Source organism: Somniosus microcephalus, unplaced genomic scaffold (genome assembly GCF_052327205.1).
Source record: "Somniosus microcephalus isolate GS21.2 unplaced genomic scaffold, FLI_Smic_1.0 unresolved_chr7, whole genome shotgun sequence".
NCBI lineage: Eukaryota > Metazoa > Chordata > Chondrichthyes > Squaliformes > Somniosidae > Somniosus > Somniosus microcephalus.
In genome coordinates, this window is record NW_028225185.1 from 9,607,755 (window position 1) to 9,623,775 (window position 16,021).

Sequence of the window (16,021 nt, forward strand, 5' to 3'; positions counted from 1 at the left end):
GTCCCTATTTTTCCCGATATCCCAGGGAGGTTTTTTGTGTCTTCCTTCGTAAAGACTGACCCAAAGTATGCATTTAGTTGATCTGCCATTTCCTTATTTCCCATTATATATTCCCCCGTATCTGACTGCAATGGACCAACTTTGGTTTTCACCAGTCTTTTCCTTTTGATATACTTATAAAAGCTTTTGGAGTTAGTTTTTATATTTTCCGCCAGCTTGTTTTCGTAAGCTATTTTGCCCCTCTTGATTATGCCCTTTGCCCTCCTTTGCTCTATCTTAAACTGTTCCCAATCTTCCGCTCTGGCGCTTTTTTTGGCTATTTTATACGCCCTATCTTTGGATTTTATGCTGTCTCTAATTTCCCCTGTTATCCACGGTTGAGTCACCTTTTTAGATTTCCTTTTATGCCAGATTGGTATAAACAATTTTTGCAATTTTGTCATTCTATCTTTAAATGTTTGCCATTGTTTATCTACCTCCAGTCCTCCCAGGAACGTTGTCCACTCAGACCTACTCAGTTCCCGTCTCATGGCATCATAATTCCCCTTGTTTAAATTCAGGACCTTAGTCTCTGAGTCAATTTCTTCGCTCTCCATTTCGAGTGAGAAATCGATCATGTTATGATCGCTCTGACCCAAGGGTCCCCGTACAACAAGATTACTGATTAGTCCCTTCTCATTGCACAGTACCCAGTCCAATATAGCCTGTTCCCGAGTTGGTTCCTCGACATATTGATCCAGATAACCATCCCTCAAACACTCAAGGAATTCCTCCTCCTCATTATTTTTACTGATTAGGCTAGTCCAATCTATATGTAAGTTAAAGTCACCTATGATGACAGCTGTGCTCTTATTGCACGCTTCTCTAATTTCCCTCGTGATGCCCTCCCTAACCTCTATTTTACTATTTGGAGGCCTATATACCACTCCTATTAATGTTTTTCGCCCCTCGCTATTTCTTAGCTCCACCCATATAGATTCTGTATTAACTGAGTTAATATCCTTCCTTTCAATTGCATTTATCCCCTCTTTTACTAGCAATGCTACCCCTCCTCCCTTTCTTTTTTGTCGATCCTTCCTAAATACTGAATACCCCTGTATGTTAAGCTCCCAGCCCTGCTCACCCTGCAACCATGTTTCCGTAATCCCAATTAGATCATAATTATTAACCTCTATTTCCACAGCTAATTCATCTACCTTGTTCCTGATGCTTCTCGCATTAAGGTATAAAACCCTCAGGCTTTTTTTATGCTCACATTTTTTATGAATTAGTTTGGCCCTTTGTTTTTTGTTCCTCACCCTTTTATCATTTATTTCTGTCTGCCTTTCACTTTCCTCTATTTCACTACATAGGTTTCTAGCCCCCTGCCATACTAGTTTAAATGCTCCCGAACTGCTTTATCAAAAATTACCCCGAGAACATCAGTTCCATCTCTGCACAGGTGTAGACCGTCCCTTTTGTATAGGTCACACCTACCACAAAACTGGTTCCAATGCCTCAAAAATTTAAAACCCTCCCTCTTACACCACTGCTCAAGCCACGTATTTAGCCTAACTATCCTGTTCTCTGTACTCTTACTAGCACGTGGCACTGGTAGTAATCCAGAGATTACTACCTTCGAGGTCCTACTTTTTAGTTTGGCTCCTAACTCCCTAAATTCTACTTGTAGGACCTCTTCCCTTTTTTTAGCTACGTCGTTGGTACCAACATGTATCACGACAACTGGCTGTTCCCCCTCCCCCTCCAGAATGTTCTGCACCCGCGCCGAGACATCCTTGACCCTTGCACCAGGGAGGCAACATACCATCCTGGAGTCTCGGTCGCGACCACAGAAACCCCTATCTATTCCCCTTACAATCGAATCCCCTATTACTATAGCCCTGCCACTCTTTTTCCCTCCCTTCTTTGCAACAGAGCCAGTCATGGTGCCATGAGCCTGGCTGCTGGTGCCTTCCCCCGATGTGTCACCCCCCCCGACAACAGTACCTAAGGCGGTGAACCTGTTGCTAAGGGAGACAACCCCAGGGGATTTCTGCACTACCTTCCTGCCCTTGCTCTGCCTTTTGGTCACCCATGTACTGTCTACGCTGGCCTTAACCTGCGGTGTGACCAACTCACTAAATGTGCTATCCACACCCCTCTCAGAATCGTGGATGCTCCAAAGTGAGTCCACCTGCAGCTCAAGGGCCGTCATGCGGTCCCACATGAGCTGCAGCTGGACACACTTCCTGCACACATAGTCGTCAGGGACACAGGAAGCGTCCCTGATTTCCCACATGTTACAGGAGGAGCATGACACAGGTCCGAGCTCTACTGCCATGACTTAACCCTTATATTACTTTTAATTTTCTAGTTTTAGTTTATTTATCGACTTTTGTTTTCCCGAAGCTTACTTAGACCAATGTATACTGTACTCCTCTTATTCCTTTTTAAACTAACCAAATCCCACTAGTTTTGGTTTTACTTTCTAGGAAGGTTTGAGGAAAGTACTTACCAGTTAGTCTTACCTCCCTGGTCTTTCGCTGACTTCCCGGTCTTGTGTCCCCTGTGTAAATAAAATTCTCTTCAACGTGCCTCATTCTTTTTGCCAATTTTCTTAAATCTGTGTCCTCTGGTTACCGACCCTCCTGCCACTGGAAACAGTTTCTCCTTATTTACTCTATCAAAATCCTTTATGATTTTGATGTGGGAGACTTGAAGGAAGCAAATCAAGATTAAAAGTGAACGTAGAAAAAGTATTAGAAATGGCACTTGTAGGATTCTGTAAAGAGGAGATTGGTCTCTTTAAATTGTGGAGACAGCCTTGTCGAGAGGAGATTTTTTGTTCTTAAATGGCAGGGCACCATCCCCCAGAGAGGCACGCTGTCCCTTTAACGTCAGGAGCTGCTTTGCAGCGTGGCGACACTGTCCCTTTAAATGGCAGGAGCTGTCTCGCAGAGTGGCGACACTGTCCCTTTAAATGGCAGGGAACAGTCTTGCAGAGTGGCAACACTGTCCCTTTAAATGGCAGGCGCCATCTTGCAGCATGGCAACGCTGTCCCTTTAAATGACAGGAGTCACCTTGCAGAGTGGCGACACTGTCCCTTTAAACAGCAGGAATCATCTTGCTGAATGGTGACACTGTCCCTTTAAATGGCAGTGACCAGTCTTGCAGAGTGGCAACACTGTCCCTTTAAATGGCGGGAACTGTCTTGCAGAGTGGCGACACTGTCCCTTTAAATGGCAGGGAACAGTCTTGCATAGTGGTGACACTGTCCCTTTAAATGGCAGGGAACAGTCTTGCAGAGTGGCAACACTGTCCCTTTAAATGGCAGGCGCCATCTTGCAGCATGGCAACGCTGTCCCTTTAAATGACAGGAGTCACCTTGCAGAGTGGCGACACTGTCCCTTTAAACAGCAGGAGTCATCTTGCTGAATGGTGACACTGTCCCTTTAAATGGCAGTGACCAGTCTTGCAGAGTGGCAACACTGTCCCTTTAAATGGCGGGAACTGTCTTGCAGAGTGGCGACACTGTCCCTTTAAAAGGCAGGGAACAGTCTTGCATAGTGGCGACACTGTCCCTTTAAATGGCAGGGAACAGTCTTGCATAGTGGCGACACTGTCCCTTTAAATGGCAGGGAACAGTCTTGCATAGTGGCGACACTGTCCCTTTAAATGGCAGGAGCCACCTTGCAGAGTGGCGACACTATCGCTTTAAATGGGACTGGCGGCTGCACAGCATCGGGACACTGTCCCTTTAAATTGCAGGGACCGTACTGCAGTGAGCGCACCTCTTTGAAACAGAGAGGGGCAATCCTGGGGAGGAGTAGGAGGAGGACACTGCCCCTTTAAACGGCAGCTTCCTCCCTCGGCTGATCCTCGGAAAACAAGAGGCCCCTTTCTTCACCCTTCCTCCAATCAGCCCGCTCCAAGAAGGCGGAGACTGAGTCCAGCTCCAAGTCCAGTGAAAGCAAAGCTCAGGCAGGAGAGGGGAAGAGAAGGGAGCAAAGGGGGAAAGGGGCTGGAGAGCAGGCTGCAGTTTGAAATACACATACACACACACACACACACACACATATGGTGTCACCAGGCATCATGAGCAGTCGGAAAACTCAGGGGCAAAACAGTCCGGAATAGAGAGAGGCACCTCGCTCCACAACAGGTTGGTGAGTTTCCCGTTAAATCTTTTACAAACAGTCTGTTTGAAGTCATTTCAATCAGTCCCCGAGCAGCAGCCGATAACTGCAAAAAGACTAAAAGAAGAGAGAGTGCTGCATTTAGACAGCGACCACCGGACGTCCCAATGCGCTTTACAGCCAATGAAGTACTTTTTTTTTAAAGTGTTGTCACTGTTGTAATGTAGGAAACGCTGCAGCCAATTTGCGCACAGCAAGCTCCCACAAACAGCAATATGATAATGACCAGAACATCTGTTTTAGTGATGTTGATGGAGGGATAAATATTGGCCCCGGGACACCGGGGAGAACTCCCCCCTGCTCTTCTTCGAAATAGTGGCCGCGGGGTCTTTTACATCCACCTGAGAGGGCAAAAGGGGCCTCGGTTTAATGTCTCATCCGAAAGACAGCACTTCCGACAGTGCGGCGCTCCCTCAGTACTGACCCTCCGACAGTGCGGCACTTCCTCAGTACCGCCCGGCCGACAGTGCAGCGCTCCCTCAGTACCGCCCCTCCGACAGTGCGGCGCTCCCTCAGTACTCCCCCTCCGACAGTGCGGCGCTCCCTCAGTGCCGCCCCTCCAACAGTGCGGCGCTCCCTCAGTACAGCCCCTCCGACAGTGCGGCGCTCCCTCAGTACCGCCCCTCCGACAGTGCGGCGCTCCCTCAGTACCGCCCCTCCGACAGTGCGGCGCTCCCTCAGTACTTTCTTTCCGGCAGTGCGGCGCTTCCTCAGTACTGACCCTCCGACAGTGCGGAGCTCCCTCAGTACCGCCCCTCCGACAGTGCGGCGCTCCCTCAGTACCGCCCCTCCGACAGTGCAGCGCTCCCTCATTACCGCCCCTCCGACAGTACGGCGCTCCCTCAGTACCGCCCCTCCAACAGTGCGGCGCTCCATCAGTACCGCCCCTCCGACAGTGCGGCGCTCCCTCAGTACCGCCCCTCCGACAGCGCGGCGCCCCCTCAGCACCGCCCCTCCGACAGTGCGGCGCTTCCTCAGTACCGCCCCTCCGACAGTGCGGCGCTCCCTCAGTACCGCCCCTCCGACAGTGCGGCGCTCCCTAAGTACCACCCCTCCGACAGTGCGGCGCTCCCTCAGTACCGCCCCTTCGACAGTGCGGCGCTCCCTCAGTAACCCCCCCCCGACAGTGCGGCGCTCCCTCAGTACTCCCCGTCCGACAGAGCGGCACTCCCTCAGTACCGCCCCTCCGACAGTGCGGCGCTCCCTCAGTACCGCCCCTCCGACAGTGCGGCGCTCCCTCAGTACCGCCCCTCCGACAGTGCGGCGCTCCCTCAGTACCGCCCCTCCGACAGTGCGGCGCTCCCTCAGAACCGCCCCTCCGACAGTGCGGCGCCCCCTCAGTACCGCCCCTCCGACAGTGCGGCGCTCCCTCAGTACCGCCCCTCCGACAGTGCGGCGCTCCCTCAGTAGCGCCCCTCCGACAGTGCGGCGCTCCCTAAGTACCGCCCCTCCGACAGTGCGGCGCTCCCTCAGTACCGCCCCTTCGACAGTGCGGCGCTCCCTCAGTAACCCCCCCTCCGAGAGTGCGGCGCTCCCTCAGTACTCCCCCTCCGACAGTGCGGCGCTCCCTCAGTACAGCCCCTCCGACAGTGCGGTGCTCCCTATGTACCGCCCCTCCGACAGTGCGGCGCTCCCTCAGTACCGCCCCTCCGACAGTGCGGCGCTCCCTCAGTACCGCCCCTCCGACAGTGCGGCACTCCCTCAGTACTTTCCCTCCGGCAGTGCGGCGCTTCCTCAGTACTGACCCTCCGACAGTGCGGAGCTCCCTCAGTACCGCCCCTCCGACAGTGCGGCGCTCCCTCAGAACCGCCCCTCCGACAGTGCGGTGCTCCCTCAGTACCGCCCCTCCGACAGTGCAGCGCTCCCTCATTACCGCCCCTCCGACAGTGCGGCGCTCCCTCTGTACCGCCCCTCCGAGAGTGCGGCGCTCCCTCTGTACCGCCCCTCCGAGAGTGCGGCGCTCCCTCAGTACCCGCCCCTCCGACAGTGCGGCGCTCCCTCAGTACCGCCCCTCCAACAGTGCGGCGCCCCCTCAGCACCGCCCCTCCGACAGTGCGGCGCCCCCTCAGTACCGCCCCTCCGACAGTGCGGCGCTCCCTCAGTACCGCCCCTCCGACAGTGCGGCGCTCCCTCAGTACCGCCCCTCCGACAGTGCGGCGCTCCCTCAGTACCGCCCCTCCGACAGTGCGGCGCTCCCTAAGTACCGCCCCTCCGACAGTGCGGCGCTCCCTCAGTACCGCCCCTTCGACACTGCAGCGCTCCCTCAGTAACCCCCCCTCCGACAGTGCAGCGCTCCCTCATTACCGCCCCTCCGACAGTGCGGCGCTCCCTCTGTACCGCCCCTCCGACAGTGCGGCGCTCCCTCAGTACCACCCCCCCCGACAGTGCGACGCTCCCTCAGTCCCACCCCTCCGACAGTGCGACGCTCCCTCAGTACCACCCCTCCGACAGTGCGACGCTCCCTCAGTACCGCCCCTCCGATAGTGCGGCGCTCCCTCAGTACCGCCCCTCCGACAGTGCGGCGCTCCCTCAGTACCGCACCTCCGACAGTGCGGCGCTCCCTCAGTACCGCCCCTCCGACAGTGCGGCGCTCCCTCAGTACCGCACCTCCGACAGTGCGGCGCCCCCTCAGCACCGCCCCTCCGACAGTGCGGCGCCCCCTCAGTACCGCCCCTCCGACAGTGCGGCGCTCCCTCAGTACCGCCCCTCCGACAGTGCGGCGCTCCCTCAGTACCGCCCCTCCGACAGTGCGGCGCTCCCTCAGTACCGCCCCTCCGACAGTGCGGCGCTCCCTCAGTACTGCCCCTCCGACAGTGCGGCGCTCCCTCAGTACCGCCCCTTCGACAGTGCGGCGCTCCCTCAGTAACCACCCCCCCCTCCGCCGACAGTGCAGCGCTCCCTCAGTACTCCCCCACCGACAGTGCGGCACTCCCTCAGTACCGCCCCTCCGACAGTGCGGCGCTCCCTCAGTACTGCCCCTCCGACAGTGCGGCACTCCCTCAGTACCGCCCCTCCGACAGTGCGGCGCTCCCTCAGTACTGCCCCTCCGACAGTGCGGCGCTCCCTCAGAACCGCCCCTCCGACAGTGCGGCGCTCCCTCAGTACTGCCCCTCCGACAGTGCGGCGCTCCCTCGGTACTGCCCCTCCAACAGTGCGGTGCTCCCTCAGTACTGCACTGGGAGTGGCAGCCTGGATTTCTGGAGTAGGACCTCACTGAGCCACAGCTGACACTAGCTGACTACAAGCAAACAAGCCGCAATTTCTTTCGAACAAATGTTTTTGCGAAAGTAATTGTGCAAAGTTCCCGCACAATGTGTTGTATTTCGGAGCAGAAAGACTGTAGGAATTTCTTTTAAAAATATATAGGCTTAGCGATGGTTGCAGCAACTTGTAAATGTTCTGTTTTGCGCCGCCCGGGGAGGAGATGGAGTTGCTGCTGCGGTTTCTGGAAGTGCTATGACAAAGGTCAGGGTGCATGGGGAGCAGGGGGTCAGGGGTCAGCTAGCAGAATGGATGGAAAGATGGCTACAAAAACAGATTTGAAGTCTGATTCCCGGGCTGGCGGTAAGTGGGAAGTGGTTTCCCATAGGGACCACAGTTGTTCGCGCATATTAAAGAAAGACTTGAATTGATATAGCGCCTTTCACAGCCTCAGGACATCAAAAAGTGCTTTACAGCCAATGAAGTACATTTTTTGAAGTGTAGTCACTGTTGTAATGTCGGAAACATGGCAGGCAATTTGCGCACAGCAAGCTCCCACAAACAGCATCTGATAATGACCAGATCACCTGTTTTAGTGATGTTGATTGAGGGATAAATATTGACACAGAACTACCCCCATGCCCTTCTTCGAAATAGTGGCCGTGGGATCTTTTATGTCCACCTGAGAAAGCAGACGGGGCCTCGGTTTAACATCCCAACTGAAAGACGGCACCTCCGACAGTGCAGCACTCCCTCAGTACCGCCCCTCCGACAGTGCGGCGCTCCCCTAGTACCACCCCTCCGACAGTGCAGCGCTCCCTCAGTACTGACCTTCCGACAGTGCGGCGCTCCCTCAGTACTGCCCCTCCGACAGTGCAGCGCTCCCTCAGTACTGACCTTCCGACAGTGCGGCGCTCCCTCAGTACTGCCGCTCCGACAGTGCGGCGCTCCCTCAGTACTGACCCTCCAACAGTGCGGCACTCCCTCAGTACTGCCCCTCCGACAGTGCGGCGCTCCCTCAGTACTGCCCCTCCGACAGTGCGGCGCTCCCTCAGTACTGCCCCTCCGACAGTGCAGCGCTCCCTCAGTACCGCCCCGCCGACAGTGCGGCGCTCCCTCAGTACTGCCCCGCCAACAGTGCGGCGCTCCCTCAGTACCGACCCTCCGACAGTGCGGTGCTCCCTCAGTACTGCCCCTCTGACAGTGCGGCACTCCCTCAGTACCGCCCCTCTGACAGTGCGGCGCTCCCTCAGTACTGCCCCTCCAACAGTGCGGCGCTCCCTCAGTACCGCCCCTCCGACAGTGCGGCGCTCCCTCAGCACCGCCCCTCCAACAGTGCGGCGCTCCCTCAGTACCGCCCCTCCAACAGTGCGGCGCTCCCTCATTACCGCCCCTCCGACAGTGCAGCGCTCCCTCAGTACTGCCCCTCTGACAGTGCGGCACTCCCTCAGTACCGCCCTCCGACAGTGCGGCGCTCCCTCATTACTGCCCCTCCGACAGTGCGGCGCTCCCTCAGTACCGCCCCTCCAACAGTGCGGCGCTCCCTCATTACCGCCCCCCCGACAGTGCGGCGCTCCCTTAGTACTGCCCCTCTGACAGTGCGGCGCTCCCTCAGTACCGCCCCTCCGACAGTGCGGCGCTCCCTCAGTACTGCCCCTCCGACAGTGCGGCACTCCCTCAGTACCGCCCCTCCGACAGTGCGGCGCTCCCTCAGTACTGCCCCTCCAACAGTGCGGCGCTCCCTCAAGTGACCAAGTCTAGAATGAGAATTGAACCCACTGCCTTCTGACTCAGAGATGAGCGTGTTACCAATTGACACCGCTCAATTGCTTGGACTCGGAAATTGGAGGAATGGTGTGAAAATCTGCAGACGATGCCAAACTGGAGGGGTATAGCTCATAAAGTGGTGGACTGCAAGAAAATACAGGAAGATATAAACAGGCGTGCAGACTGGGTGGATATATGGCAAAAGAAATTCAGGAAAGCAAAGTGTGAGGTGGTTCATTTTGGTTGGAGAAATAAGGAGGCCAGTTATTCCTTATAAGGTAAGAAACTGAATAGGGTGGAGGGTCAAAGAGACCTGGGAACACAGTTACATAAATCGCTAAATGTCATAGATAAGGTCATAAAGATGGAAACAATGTTCTGAGGTTCAGTTCTAGAGGAGTAGATTACAAAAGCAAGCAGCCAATGTTAAATTTATTTGGACCCTTGGTTAGGGTACCATGTGCAGTTCTGGTCTCCATACTACCAAAAGGATTACATAGGATATACAGCACAGAAACAGGCCATTCGGCCCAACCAGTCCATGCCGGCGTTTATGCTCCACTCGAGCCTCCTCCCATGTTTCCTCATCTAAATCTATCAGCATAACCCTCTATTCCCTTCTCCCTCACACGCCTCCCCTGAAATGCATCTATACTATTAACCTCAACCACTCCCTGTGGTAGCGAGTTCCACATTCTCACCACTCAATTCAATTCAATTCAATTCAAATCGCTTTATTGGCATGATAAGGTACATCTTATGTTGCCAAAGCATCAAAATACACTTATGGTTGAACACATAAACGCAGTTCTATTCATACAGTGTATAAACAGGTATATCCCTGAGTGTATAAATATACATTCGCATTATTTATATATACTCTTTTCTTAGGTTTGCTGGTTATCCCTCTGTTCATGGCAAGCTGTAACATAGTGTGCTGCCAGTGCTACACAGCTTCTCTCCTCCCCTAGTAGGTATGGGAGTTTTTGGTCGTCATTCAGATTTCTGAATTCAGGGCATATTTGTGAGAATTTTTGGTAGAAATTCTCCCTGATGCCCTGATATTTTCCACAGGCTGTGAGGAAGTGCATCTCTGTCTCCACTACTCCCTGACTGCAGTGAGAGCATATCCTGTCCTCTCTTGGCAGCCTGGTCTGCCTGTGTCTGCCTTTTTCGATCGCTAGGCTATGTTCGCTAAGTCTGTACCTTGTCAAGGTTTTTCTCAGTTTGTTATCCTTTACCATGGTCAGGTACTCAGCCATGTTGTATTGTCTGTTTAGGGCCAAGTAGCAATTGAGTTTGCTTTGGGTTTTTGTTTCTGCCCAATATGACAGGTATTTTTCCTTTTGTTTAGTGACAATTGTGTTGGGTCGAATTCTCTCTGCTACGATGTCACTGTCCTGGGGCTGGTTGTTGTTAGTAGTGTTAGTGGTTGCTTCACTGAGTCCCAGGACTAGTTGACTGAGGGAGTTATTCTTTATGGTCCTCTCTTGGCATTTCAAGGCTTCGTAATGATAGCAGTGGGGGTTGCTCATTTTTAGGTGTTTCCAAAATTTGGTGGCTCTTTTTTGGATAGTAATTATTAGTGGAAATTGGCCTAGTTCTGCCCTGCATGCATTGTTTATGGTTTTCCTTTGAGTCCGGAGGATACTTTTACAGAATTCTGAATTCCCTATTGGAATTCTTTTGACTATCTTATATTGATGGCCCCTAGTTTTTCTCTTCCCCACAATTGGAAGCACTCTCTCTGTATCCACTCTAACAGAACCTTTCATAATTTTAAAAGACCTCTATTCGGCCAGCCCTCAACCTTTTTTCAAGAGAAAAGAGACCCAGCCTGTTCATCCTTTCCTGATATGTATACCCTCACATTTCTGGTATCATCCTTGTAAATCTTCTCTGCACCCTCTCCAGTGCCTCTATAATATGGGGACCAGAACTGTACGCAGTGCTCCAACTGTGGTCTAACCAAGGTTCGATACAGGCTTAGCATAACTTCCCTACTTTTCAATTCTATCCCCCTAGAAACAAACCCCAGTGGACATTCAAGCACTGGAGAAAGTGCAGAAAAGATTTACAAGAATATTGCCAGAATCGAGAGGATGCGACGGTCAGGAAAGATTCAGCAGGCTGAGGCTCTTTTCCCTGGGAAACGAGAAGACTGAGAGGAAATCTGAATTCCAAATTATGGAAAAGTTCCATAGGGTAAATGTGTGGAAATTGTTTCCACTTGTGGGAGATTCCAGAACTAGGGGACATAAATATAATATAGCCCTTAATAGAAACATAGTAAAATAGGAGCAGGAGTCGGCCATTCGGCCCCTCGAGCCTGCTCCACCATTCAATATGATCATGGCTGATCCTCTATCTCAATACCATATTCCTGCTCTCTCCCAATACCCCTTGATGCCTTTTGTGTCTAGAAATCTATCGATCTCCTTCTTCAATATACTCAGTGACTTGGCCACCACAGCCTTCTGTGGTAGAGAATTCCACAGGCTCATCACCCTCTGAGTAAAGAAATTTCTCCTCATCTTAGTCCTAAATGTCCTACCCTGTATCCTGAGACTGTGACCCCTCGTTCTAGACACCCCCCAGCCAGGGGAAACATCCTCCCTGCATCCAGTCTGTCTAGCCCTGTCAGAATTTTATACGTTTCAATGAGATCCCCTCTCATTCTTCTAAACTCTAGTGAATACAGGCCTAGTCGACCCAATCTCTCCTCATACGACAGTCCTGCCATCCCAGGAATCAATCTGGTGAATCTTCGCTGCACTCCCTCTATGGCAAGTATATCCTTTCTTGGGTAAGGAGACCAAAACTGCACACAGTACTCCAGGTGTGGTCTCACCAAGGCCCTGTATAACTGTAGTAAGACATCCTTGTTCCTGTACTCAAATCCTTTTGCAATGAAGGCTAACGTATCATTTGCCTTCCTAACTGCTTGCTGCACCTGCATGTTTGCTTTCAGTGACTGGTGTACAAGAACACCCCCAGGTCCCTCTGTACATGGTCTATCACCATTTAAATAATACTCTGCCGTTCTGTGTTTTCTACCGAAGTGGACAACTTCACATTTATCCGCGTTATACTGCATCTGCCATGTATTTGCCCACTCACTCAACTTGTCTAAATCGCCTTGGAGCCTCTTTGCATCCTTCCCCCCAATTCACAGTCCCACTTAGTTTCGTGTCATCAGCAAACTTGGAAATGTTACACTTTGGTTCCCTCGGCCAAATCATTAACAGATCAAATAAAGAATGTAGGAGACATTTCTTTCCACAGAGTGTGTTGAGAATGTAGGATGTGCTACCACAGGGAGTGGTTGAGTATTGACGCATTTAAGAGGAGTCTTGACGCCTAGATGGGGGACAAAGGAATAGAGGGATACAGGGGCAAGGAGGAAAGAGACAATTAGAGTGGGAGTTAGCTCGTGTGGAGTATAAACACTGATACAGACAAGTTGGACCAAATAGTCATTTCCATTGCTCCACCATTGGCGGCCGTGCCTTCAGCCCTAAGCTCTGGAATTCCCTCCCTAAACCTCTCCGCCTCTCTCTCTCCTCCTTTAAGACGCTCCTTAAAACCCACCTCTTTGACCAAGCTTTGGTCACCTGTCCTAATATCGCCTTATGTGGCTCGGTGTCAAATTCTGTTATATAATCGCTCCTGTGAAGCACCCTGGAAAATTTTACTACATTAAAGGCGCTCTGTAGATGCAAGCTGCTGTAGTGTTATTCATGGAATTTCCTTATGGTCTGTTCTCTCTGTTCTAAAACACTTTCTAACGTGTTTCCTGCAGACAGGCACTGGACCAGCAATGGAGTTGAGAAAGAGAAGGTGAGGAGGGCACCAGACTGAGCCACCTTGGTCTTCCAATACAGGACGCCTACGGAAAACCAGGGTAGTGCGTCATCTTGTCCGGGAACAGAACTCCGAGATGTTAACAGTCAAATTGCCCCACCTCTTAAACAATCACCAGGTCCCCAGAGTAAGTCCAATGTAACTGACATCTCATCCAAACTTTCAGAGCAAAGAGAATTCATTCATTCTGGAACTGTGGACTAATTACCCCGATAGTGATCACAATACTTTTTTTAATTCGTTTATGGGATGTGGACGTCGCTGGCAAGGCCCAATCCCGAATTGCCCTTGAGAAGGTGGTGGTGAGATGCTTTCTTGAACCACTGCAGTCCGTGTGGTGAAGGTACTCCCACAGTGCTGTTAGGGAGGGAGTTCCAGGATTTTGACCCAGCGACAATGAAGGATCGGCCGATATACTTCCAAGTCAGGATGGTGTGTGACTTGGAGGGGAACTTGGTGGTGGTGGTGTTCCCATGCGCCTGCTGCCCTTGTCCTTCTAGGTGGAAGAGGTCGCGGGTTTGGGAGGTGCTGCCGAAGAAGCCTTGGCGAGTTGCTGCAGTACATCTTGTAGATGGTACACACTTCAGCCACGGTATGCCGGTGGAGGAGGGCGTGAATGTTTAAGGTGGTGGATGGGGTGACAATCAAGCAGGCTGCTTTGTGCTGGATGGTGTCGAGCTTCTTGAGTGTTGTTGGAGCTGCACTCATCCAGGCAAGTGGAGAGTATTCCATCACACTCCTTACTTGTGCCTTGTAGATGGTGTAAAGGCTTTGGAGAGTCAGGAGGTGAGACACTCGCCACAGAATACCTAGCCTCTGACCTGCTCTTGTTGCCACTGTATTTATATGGCCGGTCCAGTTAAGTTTCTGGTGAATGGTCACCCCCAGGATGTTGATGGTGGGGATTCGGCGATGGTAATGCCATTGAATGTCAAGGGGCGGTGGTTAGACTCTCACTTGTTGGAGATAGTCATTGCCTGGCACTTGTGTGGCGTGAGTGTTACCTGCCACTTATCAGCCCAAGCCTGATTATCGTCCAGGTCTTGTTGCATGTCTATTATACCTCTACATTAATCAACAAAATCTTGCGTAGGACACCCACTTCCTGTCCACAAACCTTACTTCTTGCTGTCACGTTTGTGGTCACGCTTTTGTGACATCATGTCCAATGATAACTTGCTATGTCAACATTTCCCAATCAGATTTGCTATGTAAACGGTCACGGTGTAGTTTCAGACTCTGACCACTTGGTGGCTCTATAGCGCAGGCTACGAAAGTCTCTCCCTCCCAATTCCAACACCAATCTTGTATGTATATAAAAAAACTACATACTCATCAACTGACTGTGCGAAATTTAAAAGATTTATCAGAATAATACTCAGAAATATCATTTATCTGACCCCCTTCCTGCTATCAGGTTAAAAATTAGCGTTAACATTTCTTGCTCCTGATCACTTAGCAATGTCCCCTGCTGGAGTCCTAGTGATGATTAATTAGCACAGCTGAAAATGGGTTTATCTGCAAAAATATGTATTTTTCATAAGGGTGTCCGGCGCTCCCCCTGTGAGTAACCTGATTTAAAATCATTGAAGATGGCTTAAAAAAAAAACTATACTGAACCATTTAATAGTTTCATTGGGGTGTACACCAGTCATTTTCTTAAGAAATTAAATATCTTTTGATCTGAAAAAAAAACTTTTACAACGTTCCTGCTAGTGCAGCTCAAAAAATGAATTCAATTTGAAGAGCCTTACCGAACCAGCGCAATTGGCGGAGTCTCGCAATGTCTTCCTGGGGGTGTGGTTAGTCGACATTGGGTCTTGAACTGGTGTAACGGTTTGCAGAAAACATAGAAGTGGTTATGGGCATAGTTCACTTGCGTTTAAAGTTCCCCGGTCTTTCACACTGGTTCGTTCGATTCCGCTGGGATTGCGCTGTACTGCCGGAAACTAGTGGAATCTCAACCCCAGTGGCAATGCAGCTTATGATCGGAAACCTCTCCTCGCTAGAGGTGACTCCAGAATGGAGGATGCTGGAAAGTGGTTTCCAAGATTTGAGGGATCTTGCTCAGCTCACTTCATCTCTCTTAGTGTCAGCCGTGGCTCAGTGGGTAGCACTCTGGCCTCTAGGTCTAGAAGGTTCTGGGTTCAAGTCCCACTCCAGAGACTTGAGCACAAAATCTAGACTGACGCTCCTAGTGCCAGTACTGAGGGAGCGCCGCACTGTCAGACGGGCGGTACTGAGGGAGCGCCACACTGTCGGAGGGGCGGTACTGAGGGAGCGCCGCACTGTCGGAGGGGCTGTACTGAGGGAGTGCCGCACTGTCGGAGGGGCAGTACTGAGGGAGCACCGCACTGTCGGAGGGGCAGTACTGAGGGAGCGCCGCACTGTCGGAGGGGCAGTACTGAGGGAGCGCCGCACTGTCGGAGGGGCAGTACTGAGGGAGCGCCGCACTGTCGGAGGGGCGGTACTGAGGGAGCGCTGCACTGTCGGAGGGGCAGTACTGAGGGAGCACCGCACTGTTGGAGGGGCGGTACTGAGGGAGCGCCGCACTGTCGGAGGGGCAGTACTGAGCGAGCGCCGCACTGTCGGAGGGGCAGTACTGAGGGAGCGCCGCACTGTCGGAGGGGCAGTACTGAGGGAGCGCCGCACTGTCGGAGGGGCAGTACTGTGGGAGCGCCGCACTGTTGGAGGGGCAGTACTGAGGGAGCGCCGCACTGTCGGAGGGTCAGTACTGAGGGAGCGCCGCACTGTCGGAGGGGCAGTACTGAGGGAGCGCCGCACTGTCGGAGGGGCAGTACTGAGGTAGCGCCGCACTGTCGGAGGGGCAGTACTGAGGGAGCGCCGCACTGTCGGTGGGGCAGTACTGAGGGAGCGCCGCACTGTCGGAGGGGCAGTACTGAGGGAGCGCCGCACTGTCGGAGGGGCGGTACTGAGGGAGCGCTGCACTGTCGGAGGGGCAGTACTGAGGGAGCACCGCACTGTCGGAGGGGCGGTACTGAGGGAGCGCCAC

General features: G+C 52.6%; 1 protein-coding gene across 2 annotated transcripts in view; it reads left to right on the forward strand.

Annotated features, from left to right (window-relative positions):
* Positions 1 to 3,967: 3,967 nt before the first annotated feature.
* paqr6 (progestin and adipoQ receptor family member VI) overlaps positions 3,968 to 16,021 on the forward strand; it is a 36,945-nt gene continuing 24,891 nt past the window's right edge. The window contains exons 1-2 of one of the 2 annotated variants that reach the window (XM_085978584.1): positions 3,968 to 4,146; positions 12,947 to 13,135. In XM_085978584.1, the coding sequence (XP_085834710.1) occupies positions 13,085 to 13,135 (51 nt within the window). In that variant the 5' untranslated portion in view covers positions 3,968 to 4,146; positions 12,947 to 13,084. The remainder of the gene's footprint in view (positions 4,147 to 12,946; positions 13,136 to 16,021) is intronic. The other variant, XM_085978585.1, reaches the window with a different exon arrangement.